The sequence below is a fragment of the Cataglyphis hispanica genome, chromosome 5, assembly GCF_021464435.1.
Source record: "Cataglyphis hispanica isolate Lineage 1 chromosome 5, ULB_Chis1_1.0, whole genome shotgun sequence".
Classification (NCBI taxonomy): domain Eukaryota; kingdom Metazoa; phylum Arthropoda; class Insecta; order Hymenoptera; family Formicidae; genus Cataglyphis; species Cataglyphis hispanica.
The window spans coordinates 9,550,084-9,572,072 of NC_065958.1; the positions used below are offsets into that span (position 1 = coordinate 9,550,084).

Here is a 21,989-nt window from a genome sequence, read left to right on the forward strand (position 1 = left end):
ATCTTGCAACACCTTGCTCTTTTTCCCGAAAATCCATCGTTGCCGAGCGCTTATGGTGCCCCTGGCGACTCCCTCCTTTCTTCCTAAATTCTGAATATAATCCTTAAACCTCGTTGCCGAGCGCTTATGGTTCCCCTGGCGACTCCCTTTTTCCTAAATTTTGACCTCGTTGCCGAGCGCTTATGGTGCCCCTGGCGACTCCCTTTTTCCTAAATTTTGACCTCGTTGCCGAGCGCTTATGGTGCCCCTGGCGACTTCCTCCTTTCTTCTCGAATTCTTTATATAACCCTTAAACCTAGTTTCCGAGCGCTAATCGAGGTGCCCTGGCGGCGTTTCCTACCAAATTAAAAATCTCCCACAAGAAATGACAACAGGAGATTAAATTAAAATCAAATTTATTATCTAATTTTCTGAACACAACCCAATCCTTGAACCTAGTTGCCGAGCGCTAATTACGGTGCCCTGGCGACATTACACCTTCTCCCTAAAATTCCATCGTTGCCGAGCGCTTATTACGGTGCCCCTGGCGACATTCGACCTCTTTTCTAAACCTTCCCTTTCTATCAGAAATTTAGAGTCATAATATAATCAAGTATTGATATTAAATAAAAGACCTTATCCTTTAGACAATTCTCATAATAAATTAATTCGATCTAACTAACTCTCTATTATTTAGTGTCCACAATTTGTTAACTATCCTTAATTTCTATCATAATGTTCCTTTTCAAGTCTTAATTCTCTAACTCTTACGGTTTCTAATTAATATATATATATATATATCTTAAGTAACAAGCCCCTTGCATATGGTGAACCCGCAATACAAGCGGACTTGCCGCTAAAACGCAACCATAATCGATATCTTTCTTTTATTATAATATTAAAGGTCTATTCTTTAAATCTGATTAACCTTCGAATTACGTATACCTAGTTGCGTCCATATCCCTAAAATACCTAGTGAAACTTCCTAGTAACCAAATAGTTCCGCGCCTACATCATTCCCCTAGATCCACTAGATTAGTCCTAGCTCTCGGCGTCCCTGGGGTATAGCCGGTGGAAGCAGGTTGCCCTATAAAAGTAGAGAGCAATCTTTTTCTCACTAACTGAGGTATAGAGAGAGAAAGAGCGTCGCTGAGACGTAACAATAGATTCATACTAATACACTAGTAGACTGTTTCCTCATAGCTATCGACGGTTCGTCGACCTCGTTAGTCGCATCTTTTCGTTTGTGCGGGAACATGTTTCTTGCGTGTTCCTTTCTCGTTCGGTTTGAAAAGAGAAGTTGGGGAATTGAATGCAATATAGTAGTTTTATTGAATTTACTGAGATAAAATCGATCATAATATCGTCAACGATAACTGTGCTAGAATGAAATCGGATCAATCTTAAGAGATTTTGTCGACAAAAAAAGAAAAGAAATAATTTTTTTTTATTACATATTTGCATACTTTAACTACATTTCTTTCATGCAACCTATACAAAAACAAATAAATGCATAAATTTAACATAAAATTTTTTAATTATTTAAAATTTGGAACATGAGATGAGCATTAATGATATTAAGCTTAATTAAAGTTTGTTTATTTAATTACTTTATATCCTTAAATTATCAAAGTTTCTAAAGGACAATGACTGTAATGATCTTGTAATAATCTTGATTATTACAAGGCAAAATCAATATGTGTGTGTGTTAAAATCAAAATTATTAAAATCTTTTAAAATGAAAGCCTTTAAAATCAAATATAAAAATCAAATCATTTCACACATGGCATTTACTTTTTAAATACTTTCTATAAAGAAATAAAATAATATCATTCAAAGAGCTTAACAATTGCTCACGACATCATCGTTTTTGGCCATCCCACTTATTTTATCAAAGTGCTGCTCTATTGACATCAATTCACTTTCTGATATGCATTTGCAAAAATAAATTCTTTGAAAGCAGTTGCTTTGATCTTAAAGGTGAATTGTAATCAAATCATCACAGATTAGTAATATTAGTGTATTTTTTAAACCAATGTTCACATATTGTCATGATAAAACATCTAAATATAAAATTATCGTAAAGAAAAATCAAATACGTATTTTTCAGGTATAAATTCGACAGTTCAAAAGAGCAACGATGTGTGGAGAAAATTTGATGATTTGCGGTTGCGTCCTTTTTTTTTCATCATTTCGTCATTGAAATCTGGGGAAAATTTCACTGCTGACGAAATCTCTATTGCGGCAACTGATGACAAAGATGATAATTACGTCAGAGATAAAAATATCATAAAAATCATTTCTCAGATAGCATCTATATCATTTTTCATATTAACATGTCTGGTGTATTCCATATTGTCAGAGCTCAGAAATGCATACGGTTTCATACTATGCAATTACATCATTGCAATGTCTATCGAATACATAATTAACATTGTGTATCTTCTAATCAAAGATGATACTGAAGCTTATTCAATTTGTATTATAAACGGTACAGTATATTTAAATCATAAAACTATGCAATCATTATGAATATATATTTTGTTAAAAATGTAAGAAATTTATGAATGATAAATTTTAGATGCAATTTAATGTACATATAGCTAATCTAAATATGTCTAATTAAATATATTATTTTTGTGTTTTTAATTTTTTTTCAAAGTTATATCTTGAATCGATATTTTATTTAATTTACTATCAACATTTGTGAAATATATCATCTTCGCTATAATTTGAGCACGATTATTGTAGTTAAAATTAATTAAAAACTAATTAAAAATTAATTAATTAAAAATTAATTAAAAATAAATCTATTTTTTAAACGAAGAAACATAGTAATAATAACTATAAATTTCCCATGTGCATTGTAATGCGCGCTCAATGATTAACATATTAATTTTATTTTTAGCCTTTGGTTACTTTTGTTTTTTGGCAAGCTGCTTCTGGTTAAATGTGATGAGTTTTCACGTGGGGTGGACATTTAAGCAAGTTATCAATTATTTTATATATTATACTTTATCTTTAACTTATCTTATTTTAATTTATTTTTATCGTTGACACAACATAACAATTTTTTATAATATATCTAGAAATATATTTTATGTTATATATATTGAGAATAACATAAGACAAACATGGGGAATGATATGACATTTTGAAAACAGAATTTTTTTTGTGTCATGTTGTTGTGTGACAGCACAAACAACTATTTGGCTGTATGATCCTATAAGTAGTTTAGAGTAGAAGCATAATAATTGTGGTTTTAAATAAACAGTTTTCTGAAAGATCTCTATTATTGCAAGGAAGTTTTCAAAGAATTATTTATTATTTTAAAATCCCATTAGATTTTTGAAAGTAGAAATGGCATACAAGTCAATGAACATTATGAAATATTTGTAAAATATTTTTATCTGATTTATAATAATTCACGATATATATAAATTTATGATAATAAGCTTTCCTTGAAATTTTTTTAATTATTTTATAAACTTAACATTTTATTTTTTCTCTCTTTCATGTGTAATAATAAAACAATACAATAATAAAACATACAATTTTGAACAATAATTAAATTTTAATTTTTTTTTATTAAGAATTTGTCTCTTGCAACTAAGTTCCCATTATTGTGTGTGTACAATGTATATATAAGGTATACATAAATAATAAAGTATATATAAAAATATGGTTTCTGAATGTTTTACAAATATTAAACCATTTTTTTATAATAGTTTAGTCATGTGGTTTGTCGCATTATGTAAATCTATTTTTATATAACGGAATGTTGAGAAAACCTTGATTAAAAGCAATCATTATTTTAACGTGTATTTACATTGTGACTCCTTTTATTTATTTTTGGCTAAATATGACGTATAAATTGCATTTCTTGCAAAAAATTCAGTTTGTTACAAAGAAAACAACAAGAAAAAAGACAATTGGTGTTTTATGCGATCGTTGTGTGGGGTTTATCCCTTACCTTCGCTATTATCCCTGTCCTGATAGAAGTTTACGAATATCCGAAATTTTTGCCACCGAGATTTCGCGAAGGAAATTGCTGGTTTTATGGTAAATAGATGTCTTTAAGATAATTCTATTAACGCCGCATTTTAATATACTATGAAAAATAATATAATTTTTTATATTATACTTACAGAACTGAAAGCGTCTTTCTCCTATATGTACGCGCTCAAAACTATTTGCATTATGAATAGCATCTGCTTCTCCCTTTGTACGGTAATCAAAATCATGTTTTACGAATATAAAAAATGCAATCATTTGATGACTGATTCGGAAAGCAAAAGATATAATGACAATAAGAAATGGTCTGTATTTAAATATTTCTGAATTTATAAGATGATTTATCTTGTTAATGATATCATTTCTGCTAATAATATTACACAATATGAATCTGCATTCCTAATAAAAGAAAAAAGAAATGATTATATTTATAAGCGACATCGTTTCTGTGTGCTCATTTTTTTCTTCTTTTTTTACTTACATAACTTTTATATACATTATTAAAAAAAATAGGAAACACTTTTCATAAACTAAAAGTTGGGCTATTTCCAAACCGCTAAAATTTGGCGAAAAATGATTATAGACAAAAATTTAAAAACCATTTTGAAACTTAAAGTTTTTTGAACTTTAATGCGTTATTGGTAGTTTTTTAGAATTTTTGTATCTTCCTCGTTCTGTAAAGTAAAACTCTTTTAAGTAAAATATATTATTTTAAAGTAAAATGTATTATTTTATTACTAAAAATTACGAAATTTTTAAATACTACGCACTCTATAGCTTCATAAATTTTTCTATAAATATTTAAATCAAGTTTCATAAAATACAACATTTTGCCTACAAAACGTTCCTCTAAAAATTTTCTTACGATTTTGTTTTATAGATAAGATTTTGTTATTAAAGCTGTATTTTCTAAAAATAAAAAAGTAAATATATTTGAAAATTATCGCTATCATGTTAAAATTAAACTTATTAAATTAAGCTTTAAAATGCATTTTTAATTTTTTGTTTGCAATATTTTTTCACCGAATATCGATAATATTTGAAAAAAATACAAGTTTTATTTTAAAAAGTCATCTTATTCTATCAAAAATAAAAAAAATTATACAAAATTAAAAAAATACTTTTTAAACAAAATTTTTTTTTATAGAATTTGATTTCTCTCGAGAAATCTGCTGAGTGTCATAATTTTAAGAAATAAAATAATTTTTTTTTAAAGCACAGAAGATAAAAAAATTTTAAAACTACTATAGAAAACTATGTTATTTTGAGAATGTTTTCAATTTTTGAAATTGACGAAGTAAGAATAAATGTAATGAATGCATTTATTTCTTATAAAAAAGTCATTTCTCAAAAATTTCTTAAAAAGAAATTAGTTATTTTTTCTTTTTTTGTAAGATTGTAATTTGTCCCATTATTTTTTAAAAATAATTTGACAAATACCTTTATAATTGTTATTTTATATATAAGTATATATGTATATGCACGTATACATATATGTATTTGTTTGCAGGTTGAAACTGTATCTGAAGCTATTTATCCTGCAGTTTATTATGATGACAGTAAAATGGTCCTCATTGATCTGGCTCGATAATCCTAATCTCTCCTATAGTTTCTTATGTGCCTTTTATTTGTTGGCCACTATGCCGAATTTTTGCATCTTTGTTATGTTTGTATGGAAGAAGAATATCAGACAAATGTTATTGAAGCGATTCGGCTGCGGTTTGTTTTCAAAAGATTGTTGTGCAACAAATGTAACATCGTCGAATACTTTATCGTACATTACGTCAGGAGATATGTCTATACAGAAAGAGATGACCTCTTGCGTATAAAGAATATGTCACGAGAGAGATTCGTCTGGTGGGATTGAATTCTAATGTTGCAAAAAAAAATTTTATCAAAGAACCAAATCATGCAACGCAATTAATTATAATTCTCGAACTGAGAATTGACAATGCAATGCAGAAGTTGATATATGTAAGAGTGGAAAATAAATATTTCTCGGACATTTAGACGTAATAACTAAGCTTGATTATCACGCAAAATCGATATATATATATATATATATATATATATATATATATATATATATATATGTGCGTGTTAAAAATAAAATTATTAAAAGTTTTGAAAATCAAATATAAAAATCAAGCATTTACGTATGTCATTCTTTTTTTAAATTACATCTTCTTTAAAGAAATAAAATAATATTATTCAAAGAGTTCAATCGCCTTTACCACGACATCATCGTTTTTGGCCCTTCCTTTCCTTTATAGAAGTACTGTTTTATTAACATCAATTCATTTTATAAAATGCATTTGCGAGAATAGATTCCTCGAAAGCAGCTTCTTTGATCTTGAAAGCTAGGACAAAAATAAGTTGTCCCAATCAAACCATCATAAATTAATAATATTAGTATATTTTTCAAGCCGCAGTTCGTGTATCGTCACTATTGGACATCTAAATAAGAAATTGTCATAAAAAAGAAATTAAGTACGTATTTTCCAGATATAAATTCGACTCATCCAAGAAACAATGTATCAAAAAAATTTGGCGTTTTTCTTAAATAAAAATGGATGCTGTATATTATTCAATCTGTGTTTCAATTGACACAGTATATTTAAATCATATGCAATCATTACAGGAAATTTAATTGTCTGTCATTATGGATTATATTGACTCTGCACCGCAGATATTGTGTATGTATTTTGCGAGAGCGTGTGTCACCCATTTTACATATGTATGTGCTGAATTACATATTACCGCATCTGCTTTGCATCACTGCATTCGGGCATTGGATTAAGAAGTTCCGAGTTCAAGCATTGAGGACAACATTTTTAACTGGATTTTTAACTATGCAATTGTTGGTTTAATGTATATTAATTAATACAAAAATACAAAAAAAGGAAAGGCCAATTGGAGCCGGGATGCGATATTTAGAATGTAATTGTTAACTGTTTTTAAAAAACTGTGTTAATGCATATTGGGATCTATCAAATGGACGGGGCTTAAGTAATATGGCGCATCTTAGGGTGCAGCATCAATATCACGTATGCTTTTGCGTGTAAAGCAACAACTTTTATAGTCGAATAAAATGCTAACCATAAGTGCATTTTATGATTGATAAATAATATTCGCGTATTTATGCCTTACGGCCGTATTGCGAGTGTAATATTGCACCCTAAGAATAATATCTTTTTCTACCACCAGAGGTCATGCCTCCATTTGACAGATCCCAATAATATAAATTAATAAATAAATAATATAAATTAATATAAATTAACAAATTAAACATTTTGGCTTACTTTGGATTCTTATCAATAAAAATAATTAACATTTAACATATAAATAGAAATCGCAAAGCAAAGTAATAAATATGGAACGCAACGGTAGATTTATAACAATGTTACGATACTCTTACAACATTATCACTGTTACATTGTTATAAATCTGCCGTTGCGTATTTATTACTCTGTCTTGCAATTTTCTTTATAGGTTAAATTTTGATTATTTTTATTGATATATGGTTCGAAGTGGACTAAGACGTTTGATTTGTTAATTTATATTATTAATTAATTTTATATGCATTAACATCATTTTTAAAAAGAATACACAATTATTATGATCTAAAGTTTCTTATCCGGGTTCCAGTTGCCTTTTTCTTTTTTCGCATTGATTTTTCGTGTGGCACGCACTACACGCATGCCAGAACCGGCCTTGCTTACGCAACGCCCCAATAATCGAACGCTACAAATTTCTTAAAAATACAATGACTTTTTTATTTTTTTTTCTTCAAGCATTAAAAATCTGTAAAAAATAGTCAACAGTTTATTTTATTCTGTTGTTCGGTTAAACTACTCTGTATATAAGTTTGTTAAGGAAATTTTATCTTGTGTAAGGATGTGTATAGATTATTACTAATACTGGTAGACTGTTTTCTCCTAATTATCGATGATTCGTCGTCCTTGTCGCATCTTTCCGTTTGTTCGGGCACGTGTTTCTGCGCGTTTGACTGAAAAAAAGAAATTAAAGTCGGATGCAGTATAATAGTTTTATTGAATTTAATAAGATAACTAAAATCAATCATAATATCGTGAATGATAACATTGCTAAAATAAAACCGGATCAATCTTAGGATATTTTGCCAAAAAAAAGAAGAAATATAATTTCTTCTTATTATATATTTTTGTATACATGTAATTAATTATATTTCTTTCATGCAACTAATACGAAAACAAATAAATGCATAAATTTAATATATGTAATAATTATATAATTTTTAATTATTTAAAATTTTGAACCTGAGATGAATCCATGACATTAATGATAAGCTCGATTAATTTGTTTATTTAATTACTTTATATTTTAAAATTCTGAGAGTTCCTAAATTGTTAATTGTATTAAAATGGACATATATATGGAAAAATTAAAGAAATTGATAAGTATAAAAATGGAAAATAAAATATTTGTACGTGCATATATGTATTTGTGTTAAAAATATAATTATTAAAAGCTTTTAAAATCAAATATAAAAATCAAGCATTCATGCATGTCATTTATTTTTTAACTTACACGATCAAAAAAAAAAGATAAAACATTACCATTTACACAAAGAGCTTAAAGACCAACCCTATCGTATTTTTGGCTCTTCTGTAACTCATTTCATCGAAGTACTGTTTTATCAATCACATCAATTCATTTTTTAGCATGAAATCCAAAGATCCTTTGAAATCAGTTTTTTCGATTTTGAGAATTAGAATAAAAATAAGTTACCACGATCAAATCATCTCAGATTAACAATATTAATATATTTTTCAAGGCATAGTTCGCATATCGTCACGATTGAACATCTAACGCATCAAAAAGTCAACGATGTATGAAAAAAATTTGGCGTTTTGGTATTGCACTCTTTTTTTTCTCGTCACTTCGTCATCGATGGAACCTCGCACGAATTCAACAAATTTGGCCACCCCAAATGTCAACCATAAAAGCAACTTTTCATCAAGGAAAATTTATGAAAACTTGATGAAAAATAAAAATAAAAATTATTTCACGCTACAAAAGTTCTTTAAAAACATCAGCAAACATTGCAATAAAAATAACATAATTCGAAATGTGTTACAATATTACTTGTGTTCAGCTGTGTTGTGCTCTTGGCGATCGTCTTGACAATGACGACAAATGCATCCCGGAGAAAAATAAATACTCCCTACCGCATGTGTACGGATATAAGAACGATTTATTACAGAGCACAAACAAGACTATGAACGAATTGCTTCATTTAGCTATCTACAATCCATGTCACGCTAAGGAAAACTTCGTGCTCTCCAATGATTATGACGATTATATGTTTCTTGCCAATGGTTCTCTCTATTTACCTGATTATAAAATATTTATCAAATCGACATCATATTGTCTCGCCATCGTGTACGAGACTAAGTACGAAGTGGTCATATGCTCGGAGACTTCTGTCGAGATGGAGAGAATAGATAACATTACGTCGATTGAATACGATTATGTATAATTACATAAAAAATGCATATATCATAAATATGAGTTCTATGATAGTGTCTATATTATTTTTGGTGTCAATATGTTTGGTATATTCCATATTGCCAGAACTTCGAAACATACACGGCTTCATGGTGTGCAATGTCTATCGCATACATATTTGACATTGTGCGTTTTCAAATTGAAGTGAATTCTGTACATTATTCAGTCTGTACAATCGGTACAGAATAAATCATATAGCTGCAATCATTATAGTACACAATGTCTTATTTAAACTTAAACAATCTCTCAATATCACATAATTTTAGAAGAAAATGTTTTAAACAGAAATTGTATACTTTCAAGGGGGACAGATGATAGCAATGATTTGACCTTGGATTTAGATGTCACGTGAAAGTCACTTTCAATTTCTTAAATGGAAACCTATATTTTTCTTTACATATTTTTGTTAATTTATAGCTGTATAGCTTATCTTAAAAGCTTTTTAAAACATTATAATAAAGTATTTTTTCATTAAATATTTTTTGAATTCTTTTATATCCTAATCTGACATATTTTAGTATAAAGTATTTATAAAGTATAATATAATTTAATATAAAATATCTCGTAAAATATTTAGTTTTTGATAATTGTAATACTTTTATGTACAGAATAATGAAATGAATCAAATAGTATAAAAAAAATTATTATTTTAAAAAAAGATAAGTAATTACTTACAATATATTTTTTATAATTATAAAAATATTTATTTTTTTATACCATTTGATTCATCTTATCATTCTATATATAAAAATCTTACGGTAAGAAGTAGGAATACTAGGCCAGTTCTAACTCAGGTCCTCTGAGGGGAGTGCGGGGCGAGGGGAAGTTGCGCGGGGAACTTGAGGGTGCGGGGGTCTGACGTCACGCGGGCAGGAGGATGGGGAGCGGACATATTTATGACCGGTGCGTATATACAAAGACGAGCGCCGCTGATCCGACCACAGATACAGACATGTTAAAACCCCTAATAAAACACCACCTTTTTGGAAAGAGTCGTTGAGCATCGATGTCCGGCTACTATATTTATTATCAATAAATAGCATCTATTGCATGTTCGATGCGAGCGGAATTTTTTGAGTGGTATCGTGGGAGCGGGACATGTTTAAACCGGTGCATATATACAAAGACAAGCGCCGATGTCCGGCTGCTTTATAAACATTATAAACAAATAGCGTATATTGCACGTGCGGTCTGAACGTTAAGAATTTTTTCAAGGAAGAACCGTCTATCGGCGCAGGTATGAACAAAAGACGAGAAAAGGAAAGAAAAAGATGTAGAAATACTTTTTTAATATTAATACAATTTTTCACGTGCATGCAACCATTAGCGCTGTCCCTCTCTATCGCACCGTCATACGAACGCGCTATCTTTCTCCCACGAGAACGCTATCTCTCTCTCTCTCTCTCTCTCTTTCTAACGCATCGCTTTACGAACGCCTCGCGCTATCCCTCTCTATCGCACTGCATTACGAACGCTTCACGCTATCCTTCTCTCACATATTGAGAATCTTATTAGCTCTATCCTTCTCGTCCACGTAAACGTCTATTCTTTTCCTACACATTATAGATATCCTATCCCTATCCCTATCCCACTATGCAAGCTATCTCTCTCTTACGTCCTCGCAAACACATCGCGCTATTCTTCGCCCACCGAGCGCCACAGTTACCTATCTTATCACATATCTATCTTACATGTAAGAAAGGGAAGCAAAAGAAATAGATAATCATTTTTTTTTCATTTTCTTTTAACACATTTATTTATATTACCATACATCACCTCGTTTCAAGGTTTCACACAAAAGTTCATCCACAGCATAAGCTACTAATTCGCAATCTATAATAGATGTTTTATCACAAACGTCGCGCAAAATTTTGACCGCATCTTTTCTCATGGCACTAGGCATATTACTTTGCAAACACCGAACAAATTGATCAAAGCTCACATTTACGTCTTCTATATTCTCATACAATTTTAAATATTCGTGATTTACGCAATGTTCAAGTTCAAATAAAAATAATATAGTTGCTGGTTTCATGTATAAGCAAGAATCGTCTACTGTAAGTTTAACAACACTTGTATCATGTATTTTAACATGTTCCATTACTAGATATTCAATTCTTAGCGAAGAAGGTGTATTCAACTGCAGGAATCGCTCAATATCGACACGTCTTTTGATGAATATTTCCCACGTTTCATGAGGCAGTATTATGTGATTTCCTCGGATATCGCCAAGATGTAATTCCACAAAGGACTCAGGTCCCACGCTGATTCCAATGTCCAAGTATTTATACGCCGTGCGCGTCAACGCAAATCTGCGTACCAAAATTCGTGGTTTACACCGTGGTTTATCATGTCTGAAAAAAGAATACAATTAAATATGGAAAAGTATGGAAAAAAAACATATATAAAAATATGTGAAACATTTTGTGATACTTACGAACCAAGTGGTTTCTTGTACGACTTAATTTCATCTTGAGGAACATAATAATTCATGCGTTTAACACTATTGCTATTTCCTTCAGCGGAGCGTTTACCACTACTGTTGCCTTTTTCAGCGGAGTACATTTTGCTTCTCGGTTATGAAAAGTAGAGCGGTTGACGTGACACTGATCATATAAAGCCGAGTATACGTTTATTTTTTAAAAGTATGGTATGGTAGGGAGATTAAAGCTTTGAAATTTATGAGAAGGGGGAGATAGCCAATTGAAAACTCAGAAAATGAAAAGAAGGGAGAGACAGCCAATTGAAAATAATTTTTAGAAACGACTCGTGAGGAAAAGAGTGGGGAAAAGACGAGATAAAACATATAAATGTTTACATATTTTTATTTTTATTTTTATTTTTAAAAATATCGCAATTTTTTTTGATGTTGCGACCACCAGTTAAATATTTTTAATACATTCTGTAATGCGCAATTCTTAACATGTTTTCCACATCTTATAGTATTATTAACATCTAGATTATTTAAAGATTCAATATCTTCATAATCAGCATCCAAAGTCTTGATAATCAGGTTTTCTCTCGCATAATTCTCAAGCAAATCCACTAGCCATTCGCGTTTCTGACATCCTTTGACGTATACGAGAGTTGGCGTCTCGTCATCCTCTTCTGTGCCAAGCACGGCCGATGTAATCAAACATTTAGCCATGTTGTACGACACGTTTCCGTCTTCCCATCGTAATCCATGGTGATTCGCAATCAGCCAGGAAGCACATGACTTGTCGGATCTTGTGAGAAGATTCCATGGCATAGGACATGTAAAAATATAATGCGCCAGAATGGTCCCCTTTCTCAGCACCGCCACCTTCTTAACGACAAATTTCATCCCGACGAGAAATCCTTGCAAGTCCACGAACGTTGGTACGGACATAATGTTTTTCATATCAGTACGCCGAGAAGAAAACTGCGATTGATTCTAATGCATTATAAGTTTTATATCATCTTATGCCCCCACACTTAGGTGATTTTGCGCACAACGTTGGTCAACGGGTTGTATTGAATCACGCGATCATGTATGATGAGATAGTATGAAGTGGTATTCATCGGTACATTCTCCTTACACTCAAATTCCAATCTCACATCCACGGTTGTGCTCTTGACCGATTCGTTTTGTCGAGAGTAATCGATAATCATGAACGGACCGTTGCGTAAAAACTGCGTGACGGTGAGACTCGGCTCGAGATACTCGTATCCATAATAATTTTTGCAGAAACGCTGATACGTGTCGTACAAAATCGACCATCTGTTTTTATCAAAATCCAAATTCATATCGTCGTACGGATAACATTCCGAGTTCAGATAGAGCATTATCAGATTGTTAAAACAACATTAATGCAATATTACTTGTCACGAAATAACATTTTCTATTTTGTGACAAGTAATATTGCATTAATGTTGTTTTAACATTCTGATAATGTTTCTCATAAAATTAAATCAATAATAACAACATTAGTATCAACATCTACATAGCTTAATATTAATATTGCATTAATATTAATTCTAACATTAATTTAATTGATTTTTATTATTTTAAAAATATTATATATAGCATGTTTTTAATATAACTATATATAAAACATAAAAATGTTTTATATATAACATTTTTCAATGTTAATAGAATGTCTAAATATATATTGTATTTTTGTATTTTTAAATATTATTTTTATCGTTTAATAAGGGCAATAATCTTTTTGTAAAACTCAAGATTTTTAAATCTAACTTAAGTGCAATGTTTATAAAAAATTGAATTTCTTTTATTACCTCAAGATCATCTGGATGACGGATACACACAAGACACGTGAAGAAAATCCATGTTTTATAAATAGGATAATACTTTTCAGGTATGCTACACAACAATTTCCATTGTTCCTCTAAAAAAATATTGATACCAAAATTCTGATGAAATTAATTTTATCGAGTTATTTTATTAAATCTTTTCAGATACGTTGAAAACAAACAATTCATGATTATAATAATAATCAATGCAAATAGATATTGCGAAGAGAAGAGCAAAAATAATTATATAGTAATACGCATATGAATACTGTTGCTGGATATATGTTCTACACAAGGTTTTATAAATTTAATTTTTGCTTGTATGTGTGTATAAATGACTGTCTGTAAATATTAATGTAAATAGAATAGAAATTTTTACTTGCCTGCTGAAACATTGTATAGATATGTATTGCCAATAATCGGAATGACCGGTGGTCCCGGTATAAGATTAATGAGTCGTCCAATTTTTCCATAATGTACATTATAATAATATATTAAGAAAATAAACATGAATAATAATAATATAATGATAAACATCGTTTCTTGATAGTCTCTTCTTAGATAGTTTAACGTTAATCTTCTTCTTCTCTTATTCTTCAATCTTGTTCTTGTTCTTCTTGTTCTTCTTGTTCTCTTCAGCTCACTGCTTTACTGATCCTTGAGTACACAGTTGCAAAAACCTTTTTTTTTATTTTTGTTGTTTATTTAATTGTTAAAATAATATAATATGCACTTAATGAGATTATAATAATCGAACCAACCTAACAACTTGCAGAATTTGAGAAAATTTACGTAAAAGTAACGCGTTTACATTTATTGTAATATTATTAAGTATCGTTTACATTTTAATAAAATATTATAAAATTTCCATTATACAAATACTGCCGATTACTTAAGAAACTTAATGCGACAATCAATCACATAAAATAATACTTTAATATTTAAAATGAAAATATTTTCAAGTATGTGCATATGCCAGTGAAACACATCTTCGGTGACTGAAAATCAAAACCTGAAGCGACTGTATTTATAAATTATCTTCCAGCTAAAAAAAAAGTATCATTATGGAGTGCTATATCTTGAAAGATAAATAATTGATTAATTGAAACGCGTTCAATTCAATATAAGAAACGAGAAAAAATATCGAAAATAAAACGAGAATAAGAATCTTGTTTGTACAGTTTGTGTCTGATCTCGTTGTTATCTTTATCTATTACACTATATTTCCCTAATTATATAGCAATTTGTTAATAAAAGAAATATACATTTGTTACATTTGATATATTTTTGTGTTGACTATTTATTTTAACCAATTTCAACTAAAAAATAGTTTCTTGCTTTGACAGAGATTCAATATTTGCCAAGCAATATTTTGTAAACAGTATTTATCAAAAAATTTAAAATTTAAATTCTTTAATATTTCTTTACTACCCTGTATACGTAGCGGTAGAATTTACAAAGTTAGTAGAAATATTGAAATGGTTAAATTATTATAAAGCAATTGTTGCTACGAAAATTATCGCAAATGAAAAAAATAAATAATCATAATAATTATTATATCACATTTTAATAACAACATATATATAAAAGTTTTCATATTATTTATTTCACAATTGCTATTCCTCTCGTGTGGATTATTTAAAAAAATTTTAAATTAAATATGTATATGCAAAAATATAAAAACATTTTTCCTGATGCTATTGCTCACATTAAGGAGGACAAATTTATTTGTCCATCATTATTGTTTGGATTACAATAGAATATCTTTTATTTTAGAATTGGAAACCGTAACATACGGCTCTTCTATAATCCTCTATTTCTCTTTTTCTATCTTGAAGGTACGCAGGTAGAAGGGAAATATTGTATTCTCAGCTAAATTTTCCTATTTGACGTATTATCATGTGACTAATATAATGAGAAAAAGACCTTTAGATATTCAGAATAAGAAGGGATAGAGAGTATAGGAAATTTCTACAGTTTATATAAAACAAAGCGGATAAATAAATAAAATATATAAAATAAAGCGGATAAAAAAATAAGCCAATGAAAGATGCATAGAATAAGGCACGAGTAGTTATCTTTTTTTTTATAAAAATTCAAAAAATTTCCTTTAAAATTGCTAAATTTTTATTTAAGAATTAAAAAAATTATTTAAAGATAACTGCTAGCTCCTCTTTTCTGTGTTTTGGATTTTTAACTGAAACATACAATATAAATATAATGTATAATAAATATAATATAGTATAATAAGAAATATATAAAAAGTAGAAATTTTAATTTTTATATTATTAACTCAATTATTTATTTTATTATTTTATGATTTTTATTTTATTAATATAATTATTTTATTTTATTGTAATTATTAATAATTATGTTATATTATATAAATAGAATGTGTAAAATTGAATAATTTGTTAGAGATATGTAATAAGACCATAATATAATTACAGCTCTGTCTATTGTATTTACTTTTTCATTCTTTATCTCTTTCCTTGTCCATTGTGTATACTTACTGTTAATGTAAAATTTAATTATAATATATAATAAGAACTAATATATTTTATATTTTCCTCCTTACAAAACAAATAAGTTTATATTTATGAATAAATTATGAATATTATGTATTTAAAATATTTTTTGTTCTTGAAATTACTGGATTAATAATAGCATTATTATTAATTATACTGTTTAGTTTTTTCAACAATTTATTAAAATATTTTTTATATCAATTTTAGATGGTCTTCTGCAAAGAAACTTTATGACAAGCACTTTAAGGAAAAAATGCTGGAAAAGTCTAAAGAGAATAAACAAAAAAATGAAAAAAGCTTAAACTCTATGGGAACCGGCATAAATTGTGCGAGAGAATTACGAAATTATATGTCTCTAATACTTCGTGATCTTAATGAACACCAAGAGGTAATCAATAATTTAATGATGTTTGAGGACATATTATATTTTGATGAATATCTAAAAAATAACATTTTGGATATAGTTTATGAGCCTGAAAATCTCATAAAACATTCATTTTTCATTGACGAATTTAAAAACTTGCTTATACAACCTGTATTGTAAGTTTTTTAATATAAATAATAGTGCTATTAATTTCATAAAGTAATATAAAATACTTTTTCTACATAGTTATTACGTAAATTTTTCAGAACTGATTACGATCTAACCGAAAAATATTGCAATATAAAAATGTTTTGTTTTATGAGGCAATGTTTGGTGAAAAAGAATTTCTACAGATTTTTGGATCAATCTTACAAAAATCAGGTATTGGAACGGATGTTTACTATGATGGCACAATTTGTTCAACCTGAAAAGGATATCTTTTACTCGAACATAGAAGCATCACTAGATAATATCGCATCAAAGGTTCTAAAGTGCCTCAGGGAAAAACATCCCTACCATTCGATATTGTCGATTTTCGCTGAAATTTGTTCATATTGGAAAAACAACAATATCGACGATAATCATTGGACTGAAATGGAAGGAACGCAAATTATGGATACACTCGAGGAATATATATTTAGCAAATTTCACTTAAATAAATGGAGATTGTCTTCCGACACAAAGCTGGAGTACATGTGTATAGATAGTGTAAGTTATTATAGAATATTATATGTAACAACTTATTTAATTATAGCCAATTATATCCTATGATCATATATTTCTTATATCTTAAAAAAGTACTCTCGCTTTAATTAATTTCTCTTATAATTTTTGGCATAGGTCTTAAAGAATAAATTTGGCCAAAAATTAATTTTTTTAATAATATATCATAGTGTGGCTAGAAGAGCTTGGTTTACGTTGCGATTTAATACGTTCGGACTCTCAATACTTTATAATTTGGAATTCAAAATAGTAAGTTTAATATTAGATTTGAAATTATGTCTGAACCATTCAGCATTTATATTTTTATCATAAATATATACGCACACATGTATATAATTTTTTATTATTTACAGTCCCACGTATAGTTTAAGAAATGCAAGATGTTTTAACATAAGTTCTAACTAATTCCTTGCTGATTATCCTGGTGTCGTGGAACAGCTGAGAAACTTGTATTCAAGAACTGGAAACTTTCAGCAATTGGTGACTGGACAGGTTGGTAATTACTCATACATAAATTTTATTACTTTTAACACTAAATAAACATGTAATCTTGGCAAAGATATGAGTTAATAAAACAAGATTCATAGGCAGAAAAAATTACATAATATCTAATTTTTTTTATTTGTAATCAGAACCCTGTCCATGTTTGATCTTTGATGTTTAATCTATTTTTTCAGATATGCCGAAAACAAATAATGTATGATTTTGAGTTTATGCGGGACGAACCGTTAAATTTTGAATGCGCTTATTCAAATATAGTATGTTAGCAATATTTTTATATATCATATTATAAATACTAATAGAAAAAGGTTCAAGTTTCTCGGATAACATATACACGATTACATACAAATTATAATTACTTATGATTTACCTATCTGTAATTAATTTGTGAAATCTATGTTATAAATTTTACGTTACAAAAATTTATATAAAAATTATTTGATAAAAAATATTTATTAAAGTTTAATTTTACACTTTTTAGCTCAGCTTTTACATTGAAAAAACAGAGTTATATACAAGACCAGAGGACGTAAAATTTGCTGTTGGTATGATAATGACACATCAACCTACAGAATGTGCCGGCGTGATAGTAGGATGGCTCCAACATTTTGATCATTTTATGTTCTCTGCAGACAATGTCACATGCACATCGAGTCACATACACATGTATGAATTGCCGTTGAATCATTGTAGTAATTATGATTTTACAAAAAAACAAACAAATTACGTAATTCTTACCGAAAATAATAAAATGTGTTACGTGAAAGAAGGTATGTATATCAGCTGATCTATCTTTATTTAAAATTATATTTATTTTTTCTGCGAACTTATCTATTTTTTTGTACACAAAATAAAATAATATTTTATTTTACGTTGATTTATTTTGGTATACTTTTGTTCCTCTTTAAAATTAATTATTTTACTTATTATTTTATTTCATTTCTTTTATTTTGTTCATTTTAATTATCATAAATTTATTTTTTATTTGCATTTTTTATTTTAGATGCTATAACTTTAACAACTCCGAGATGGATCGATAATAGCGAAATAGAGCGTTATTTTTATAAATTCGAGGGCATGCATTACGTACCAAATAAAATGCTGGCGAGAGTTTACTCGCAGGATGCCGCTGTTACGTCCAGACTCTTTAAAGTCAGAGCCAGCGGGAGGGCGTAACCTTTCTAACTCTGCTAGACAAACGCTAGACAACGAGTGTTTCGGAGACAGAAGACAAACAATTGACTAGGGCCTAAGACAGGTCAATGACCGGAAGAGTCGCTTTTACTCTGTCAGTAGGCCGTTCGTTCGGTGGTCCCCTTTTCGGTAAAAGAACTAAATCCTTTTTACCCAGGACGGGACTTTGTGCGATATCAGGGTAAGGGAAAGAGAATGGGTTAATAAACTACGCAAATTATAAAGTTAACACTGTATTTATTCAAATTTTTTTTTATATTCATTCAAAAGAGAAAGAAGAAAAAAAACCGTTAATTATGATTGCAGATACATTTACGTATGTATTCAATTACAATAAAGTGATCGTATAACGAATTATAGAATTGCATTTATAGGTGTGAGGGTAAGTGTGTGTGTGTGGGGGAGGGGGAATTGTTTGTTCGCGGGTGTTGCATAAGTACGGAGGTTATCAACCGGAATCGAGAAGGGCAAATTAAAATTTACATTCCGGTTGGATTTTACAATGCAGAAATATAATTAAGTAAGTAAAAAAATGTAAGATGGAGAAATAAGGAGAAGGATTATGAAAGGTCTTCGAATTCCACTGTAGAGGGCGGAGGAAACTTCATCCAGAAGACCTCGATAGGGGCGGCAAGAGGCAACGGAACCCCTGGGACAACGAAAGGGATAATAGAACCAGGAGGGGAAGTATCGAGGATTTTATAAAATTGATGGAGGTCGACTAGGTCGGGACCGACGCTATAGTCTTTATCTTTGATGGGAATAAGGAAAAGGGGAAATAGGTTAATTAAGTAGCGATATCAATTCTCGCGATCCAGGTCTTCGAAGAGGGGCTCCGACCACTCTTCGGGGTTGCAGAATTCCGGGTTGAAATCCTGCGGTTGCTCTTTGAAGTCACGTAGCCCTTCCAAGAATTCTCGGAATTTCCCGGAAACGTTTGACTCTCCTGGGAGGTTTGACGATTCGAGAGGCGAGGAGCGAAAGGGAATTGAGGATTGCGGTGGTTGATAAAATTGAGGGTTTTCGAAAGGAAGAGGGGGAGTTGAGGATTGCGGTGGTTGATAAAAAGGAGGGAATTATGTATTTATATAACGGAATATTTCAACGGAATATTACGAAGAATATTGCTCTTTCAAGGATAAATGAATGTCTCCTATAGATAATTTTATTAATGCAGCATTTTATTATACTATGAGAAATGGTATAAAAATAATTTATATATTTTAAATAATTTATATACTTGCAGAAAAAATGTTTTATGTTTTGTATTGCGGGATAAAAAGTATTTACACTATTATTGGCATCTCTACGACGTTAAAGATCGCACGCTATGAAAAAGAAACAGGCATTCATTTAACAGATTCGGAAAGCAATGTATACAATAATAACAAGAAATGGTCTGTGCTTAAACATTTTTGCATCAATGAATAATAATTTATCTTATTAATGATATTGCTGTAAACATATTTTAACCAATATATCTCTGTTAATATTATTACATAATCGATTAATCTGCATTTTTGATAGAAGAAGGACATGGTCATTTGTAAGCTTGTTTGTGTGCTTATTTTTCTTCTTTATCTCTTTACTTACGCAATCTTTAAAAAAAAAGTATACACAACTGAAAAAATTAAAACACAATATTTTTTATAAGATAAAAATTGGTTTATTTGCAAACCGCTAAAAATTGGAGAAAAATTGGTAATTATTTACATTAACTAACACCTCGCCGAGATGACCTTGATCTTTAATCCATAAGTTGTCAAGTACATGATCCTGAGTAACATTTTCTTATAATTGGCGGTACCTTATATTTTCTGAGATATTTAAAGTTATTAAATATCTCAGAATAGTTAATAACTTAAGAGTTTATAACTTTCCACACAAAACTAGGTTCAATGCACACCTATGTCCAGTTTTTTAATAATGGAACTCTCTTCCCCGCAAAACGGGCGGAACATACTGCCTCCACGCATATACTTTTTAATGCCAAATAAGGTTTTACATGGGTTTACAATTTTCCATTTTATGCATATTTACCGAAAAATTATATAACACAGAATTTATCAATATAAAGATTTGAATTAAACCTTGATTTGCATGGAAAGTTGTATGGAAACTTGTAAACCTATGTAGAATCTCACTTTGCGTTAAAAAGTATATCAGTGAAGGCAGTATGTTTTGCCCCTCCTTCTGCGAGGGGGCTCCACTATCAAAAAATTAGACACATTCGTTTGCGTTGGATGTCACTTTGCGTGAAAAGTGGAAAAACCCAAAAAGCTTTATCTCTGAAACTGTAAACAGACACCTTTTCCACTCTACACAAATACAACGTAAACAAACTTTATTTTTCCTTATTTTGTAACAGAAAATACATTAAAACTGTGAAACTTTAAAATTGCATATGTTATGTCCAGACTCTTTAAAGTCAGAGCCAGCGGGAGGGCGTAACCTATCTAACTCCGCTAGACGAACGCTAGACAACGAGTCTCTCGGAGACGAACGAATTGACCGGGGCCTGAGACAGGTCAACGACCGGGAGGGTCGCTTTTACTCTGTCAGTAGGCCGTTGATTCGGTGGTCTCCTCTTCGAAAAAGGAACTAAATCCTTATTACCCAAGATGGGACTTTGTGCGATCTCGGGATATGAGGTAGAGAACCTGTAATGCAAGAAAAAGAAAATTATTTATAATTTTAAAGACATCAAATTTTCATATTTATTTAATAAAAGAAATAAGAAAAAATTAGGGAAATATTTTAAATTATAAATTTTTTGATAAATACTGTTTACAAAATCGAATAAAATATTGCTTGGCAAATATTGAATCTCTGTCAAAGTTAGAAACTATTTTTTAGTTGAA

General features: G+C 29.6%; 1 protein-coding gene across 2 annotated transcripts; it reads left to right on the forward strand.

The window, feature by feature from the left end:
- The first annotated feature begins 1,214 nt into the window (after window positions 1-1,214).
- Window positions 1,215-6,022, forward strand: LOC126849639 (probable G-protein coupled receptor Mth-like 1). Of its 2 annotated transcripts, none has more exons than XM_050591656.1 (6): window positions 1,215-1,959; window positions 2,090-2,470; window positions 2,888-2,963; window positions 3,878-4,041; window positions 4,130-4,298; window positions 5,504-6,022. In XM_050591656.1, exons 2-6 carry the CDS (start codon window positions 2,389-2,391, stop codon window positions 5,820-5,822), a joined length of 810 nt encoding a protein of 269 aa, XP_050447613.1. In that variant the 5' UTR covers window positions 1,215-1,959; window positions 2,090-2,388; the 3' UTR covers window positions 5,823-6,022. The 2 variants fall into 2 exon arrangements, with proteins under 2 accessions (XP_050447613.1, XP_050447614.1); XM_050591657.1 differs by having other exon boundaries at window positions 4,130-4,209.
- Window positions 6,023-21,989: the final 15,967 nt, after the last annotated feature.

Excerpts from the sequence above, each read along its gene's own strand:
- LOC126849639 (XM_050591656.1), top strand. The coding sequence starts at position 2,389 with ATGTCTATCGAATACATAATTAACATTGTGTATCTTCTAATCAAAGAT. Across the intron at positions 2,964-3,877 it reads CACGTGGGGTGGACATTTAA|TTTGTTACAAAGAAAACAAC; the intron begins GCAAGTTATCAA and ends CAAAAAATTCAG. Across the intron at positions 4,042-4,129 it reads AGGAAATTGCTGGTTTTATG|AACTGAAAGCGTCTTTCTCC; the intron begins GTAAATAGATGT and ends TTATACTTACAG.